This window comes from Bombina bombina, chromosome 7, assembly GCF_027579735.1.
Source record: "Bombina bombina isolate aBomBom1 chromosome 7, aBomBom1.pri, whole genome shotgun sequence".
Classification (NCBI taxonomy): domain Eukaryota; kingdom Metazoa; phylum Chordata; class Amphibia; order Anura; family Bombinatoridae; genus Bombina; species Bombina bombina.
The window spans coordinates 624,193,533-624,198,536 of record NC_069505.1 but is presented as its reverse complement, the minus strand read 5'-3'; the positions used below and the strand labels follow the sequence as shown (position 1 = coordinate 624,198,536).

Genomic DNA, 5,004 nt, shown 5'->3' with positions numbered 1-5,004 from the left:
AGGACTCCAGTGGCAACCTGTGAAGCTCTGGTGAACTCCTTGCCCAAGAGGGTTAAGGCAGTGCTGGAATAAAATGGTGGCCACACAAAAAATTGAGGTCCAATTTGGACATTTCCCCTTAGGGGTGTACTCACTTTTGTTGCCAATGGTTTAGACATTAATGGCTGTGTGTTGAGTTATTTTGAGGGGACAGCAAATTTACACTGCTATACAGGCTGTACACTCACTACTTTACATTGTAGCAAAGTGTCATTTCTTCAGTGTTGTCACATGAAAAGATATAATAAAATATTTACAAAAATGTAAGGGGTGAACTCACTTTTGTGAGATACTGTATATATTTATTACCACCTGTCTATTAATTTTATTGTAATTACTTAGAGTGACCACTAGGTGGGGTGAATGATCAGGTGTGTTGAGCACTAAGGGTTAATTTCATGCTATTTAAGGTAGACAGGATGTGATGTTTGTATGCATGATTAAGGGGTTGACCCCAGAAACTTTGCAGTTCTTTTACTTGTCTCTCCAATAAAGCTTTGAACTACATTGGGGTGCTGCTGTTTTGCTTGATCAAGTTTTCGTTAGGGAGTTGGCCAGTGGCTTCTGACAGCCTGCACCCCTCATATATACTCAGCTGCTGGACCAATATTGTGGTGTGTTTCACTTTTTAAGGGTCACTTGGTTTAAGGGTTGAGTTTCACTTTTTAAGGGTCACCTAGTTCCTCACTCAGGGTCTGATTCTCTACAGCTCTCTGGGCTTGTGAGATTTTATCAGAAGTCTCACCAGTACAATGAAGCCACTGTGTGTATTGCAAAAGGGGTGTTCCTTGCTTAAGTATGTGAAGGTTATGCATACGTTACCATTGGACTCACAAAAAATCTCAACCTTACCTGTGCCAACCATCCATGTACACAACCATATATTAGAATGTAATTACACCATGATGGGATACACCAGTTGTTATATACCATATTAGAATGTTACACATTAAACATATGTGTATATTTTATCTTTTTAATATATATAAGCAAAACATGAATGTGACATAAATAAATTCCCCTTTATTAGTGTCAAATGTTGTAGTTGACTTTCTTCTCTTATTTTCATCTGCGTACAAGATACCATGATTATTTCACTTTCATCTTCTGAAGGACATGTGACTTCATTATTTTGTGACCCAGGCAGGGAACTGACCAAGGCTATAGATTTAATTGGCATAAAGACTTGGTGATGTCCTCACAGTAAAGGCTTCAGTGCTGCCCAACTAAGTTCAGTCTAGTTGAGATTCTCTTTTGAGATGTAAAGAGACAACTTACTTCCCTGAAAAATGTTTTCTTCCAAGATGTTCTCTCTGGACCCAGCTCCAAGTTTTGGAGCTTCCACCTTTGCAAACACTGGGGCAGTGGAAGGGGGGGCGGGAGGAGGTGGGAGAACACCTAAAAAGTATACACTAAAAAGAGTCCAGTCTCCCAAGCCCATACTCAACACCTCCTTTATCTCATTATTATCGCTGTAGACCAACGCTCTACCATTTAGATTATGTGCTTTGATCTTCTCTGTATACTCCTTCAGTTTCTCCTGCTTGAAATGAAGCTTGTTCATCTGGAAAATAATAAAGATGTAGTTAGTGATGACAATATGGTTTATTACTCATGAAAAAAAATATTAAAAAAGTACACAAAAACACGAAGATAATATTAAAGGTTCATAGAAGTCAAGTTTAGCCTTTTTACAGTTCACAAAGAAAGTAAAATTTATCTCTGATATAAATTTTAACCTTTCACTTACTTGTATGATTTCTTGAAACTTAGTTTCTTTTCATGACAGCATACTGTGGTATGTCAAGGAGTGAAAATATTTCTTGAGTATTATAAGCATAACACTGGAAACACATGGAAAGGTGCATATTATGTTAGATTCAGGAGCGTGCACATGCCTTGAGCCCTATATGGTACCAGTTTAAGCAACAATTTATTTAACAATGCAATACATATAATATGAAACCATGTGTACACTCCTGAGCCTAACACAGTGTGCTCTTATTAAAAGAAGCTAAGTTTCAACAAATTAAACAAAGAGAAAGAGGTAACTTTGAGATAAGTAAATTTTGCACTCTTTATCTGAATCCTAAAACGTACATTTTTAAATTCCATGTCCCTTTAAGAAAAGATACTTACTTCTTTACAAACCTCATCCACATTCATGTTTAGCAAAGAGAGCATGGTCAGTCTTTTGGCCTTCTTAGCTTCCCACAGATTATTACTGCCGCGTAGAAGCTCCATCTTTCTCTTTAGGGAATTATCCAAGTTGACAGTGAATGGCAAGAAGAAGTTAGCATCATTTACTGTGAATTTATCACAAAGCAGTTCGTGAAAGAGTTCTGGGTCTCCATCAAGCTCCATGAGAGACTTGAGGTTGGTCTTAAATGTATCAAGTTCCTCCAAAGACTTTTCAAAGACATCCCATAGATAGAGGTGGCAGTAAGTAGACCCTTGTGCTCCTGATTCTTCTTTATCTAGGCATTTTCTCTGTTGGTCATCTTCAATGCACTGAAGGACCCAACTGAGACGACATGGCCATTGTGTGGCAAGAAGTACCCACTCTGTAACCTTTTGTGGGCTTATCTGGTCTCTGGGCACCTTCCTAACCATTAGCCTGATGGTGATCATGATTGTATTCACTACTCTCTTCAAATGGACAACATTGTCAGTAATGTAATTTTTCATGCTGGTGTTAAAGAGATAATTTAAAGCATCATTTATCAATACTTTAGTCTTAGGACCTTTATCCTGCAGGACATTGTTGGAGTCTCTTGTCTCCTCAGATGAAGTGATCATTAAGGGAATGTCACCAAATTCATTTGGAGTGGTAAAACGATGTTTAATCAGAGGTTGGTCTTTGTAACGAGGAACACCAAGAGGATCTATTGATCCATCTCCCTCCTCCATTTCCCTTGCTAGCTCACCTGTACCCTCTATAATGTTTCTCAGGATTAAAAGCTTGGTGTCACAGTCCATTTTGGGGATTGAGAATGGCAAGGTTATAATTCTGTTTAAGAACTGATAGCCATTACTAGCCATGCCTTTCAGAAGCTGTGAACCTTCTACGCATTCTACAATGATGCTGGGGTCCACAGCCAGGATGGAAATGAATGGAGCATTGGGATCAGAGAGAAGGATATTCATTGCATTCAAGACACCTACTACTTTATCTGGCATGCACTTGTCTAAGTTGGTGATCTCCAGCACCACTCGTATCTTCTGCCGTTGGAAAACCTCCATTAGTTGGAGGTAACGGGTAATGACTTTGACTTCCTTCTTTACATCGCTCATAAAACCCAGTTGGGAACTCATGTCCTTACGGTTCATTTTCTGCTGTACCTTACCCTTTTGGGTAATAATTGAATTTTGAATCACCAAAACTGCTGCTCTGATTACCCCAGCAGCACCAATACCTACTATAGATGCACCAACCCCTTCCACAGCCACCATCATATCTCCAGAGGCATCTCCTAATGGGAAACCAAAGATCAGTATCATGACGCCAACGCCAATACCTATCAAAATTACCAGAACTGTAGCAAGCCATAAGGGGATGCACATAAACTTTTTACTAACCCATTCTTGTTTTAAAGGTGCATCAATAATTTTGGTTTTCCGACCCACTGCTCTGTAGACACTTATAGGCATTAATCCAAAGAAACTCTCAATACCATCACAGAGTGTGGTGACCAGTCCAGCCCAGAGATGGTCACTCCCAGCATATTCCCATGCACTGAAGCGTATGAAGATATAACGGATGTTCCTCCTTTGTTTATGCTTTTCAGTGATGACGGGATTATAAAAAATCAAAAGGAACAACAAGGTGAGTAAATCCCTTCCTGTAGTTTTCCTTGTTCTTTGGCCATTTCTCTGGACTTCTTCCTGCTCTTTCTTCCATGATTCTGCATATAAAAATGCTACAAAGACACAGAAACATTCATTTAACATATTTTTTTAAGAATAGAAAACATTTTAATTATGATTTAAAAAAATATTTAACAACATTTAGTTTTGTCTTGATACATATAACCAAAGAGCAGTGATCATACACAATGTCTTTATTAATAAGCACTTATTCACAGAGTAGATGGCTATTTCATGGAACACTCTTTAATGAGATAATTAATTAATTTAATTAAACTTACACTTTAGGCTAAAAAGGCCATTTGTTTCTTATCTATAAAGGGATATGAAAGCCAGAATTAAACTTTCATGATCAAATAGAGTAAATACTTTTGCTGAAAAGCATATCTATAACATTGCAAACAATGCTGCCATATAGTGTCCTAGACACTTGCACACTCCTGCGCCTACCTAGATATGCTCTTAAACAAAGAGACTGAAGGGCATTTGATAATGTAACTATTGTTTGCACTGTCTAAATCATAACAGTTTCATTTTGATTTGTATGTCCATTCAAGCAAAATAAAATACATTTAGGACTAGACTACAAGTGGAGAGCAAAAATATTAGCAGTATGGAGCTTTAACACTGCTCAAATAAAATCATTTGCGCTCTCATCTTGAGCCCATAGTACAAACGGTTATCATTTGAGCTAGCTGGCTAATATCTGGAGGTTGGACTGCATGGCAGCACTAAATCTCTTTACCTATTGACTTCCATGGGGGGGCGCTACAAAAGCCTGTTCTGGTTTTCACTTGACCGCTAAACCTATGATTGCCATATTGCCACTTAGGGAGGACACTTATGAAAAATACATATGTCAGGGGCTGTTTAAAGAAATGTTTGAATAAGTTTCCATTATAAGAACCCTGACATATGTGTCCTCCTTTAAAGCAGCAATATGTGTCAACCCTAGTTAAGCCAAGTGCTCTAAGCCAGAAGGTGAGGTATAGGTTTATATGAAGAGAGTGTTATTTCAACTACTGTAAAAACAAAAAAATTTTGTTAACGTTGTTTTAAAGAGATATGGTATATGACAAAGTGTTTGATGGGGAAGGG

The 5,004-nt window shown here is 38.1% G+C and overlaps 1 protein-coding gene across 1 annotated transcript in view; it reads right to left on the bottom strand.

Annotated features, from left to right (window-relative positions):
• Positions 1-1,001: 1,001 nt before the first annotated feature.
• Positions 1,002-5,004, bottom strand: part of LOC128636157 (NTPase KAP family P-loop domain-containing protein 1-like) — a 69,564-nt gene continuing 65,561 nt past the window's right edge. Inside the window, exons 3-4 of the mRNA XM_053689208.1 lie at positions 2,179-3,959; positions 1,002-1,603 (exon numbers count right to left, since the gene is read on the bottom strand). Coding sequence (XP_053545183.1) covers positions 1,277-1,603; positions 2,179-3,959 — 2,108 coding nt within the window. The 3' untranslated portion in view covers positions 1,002-1,276. The remainder of the gene's footprint in view (positions 1,604-2,178; positions 3,960-5,004) is intronic.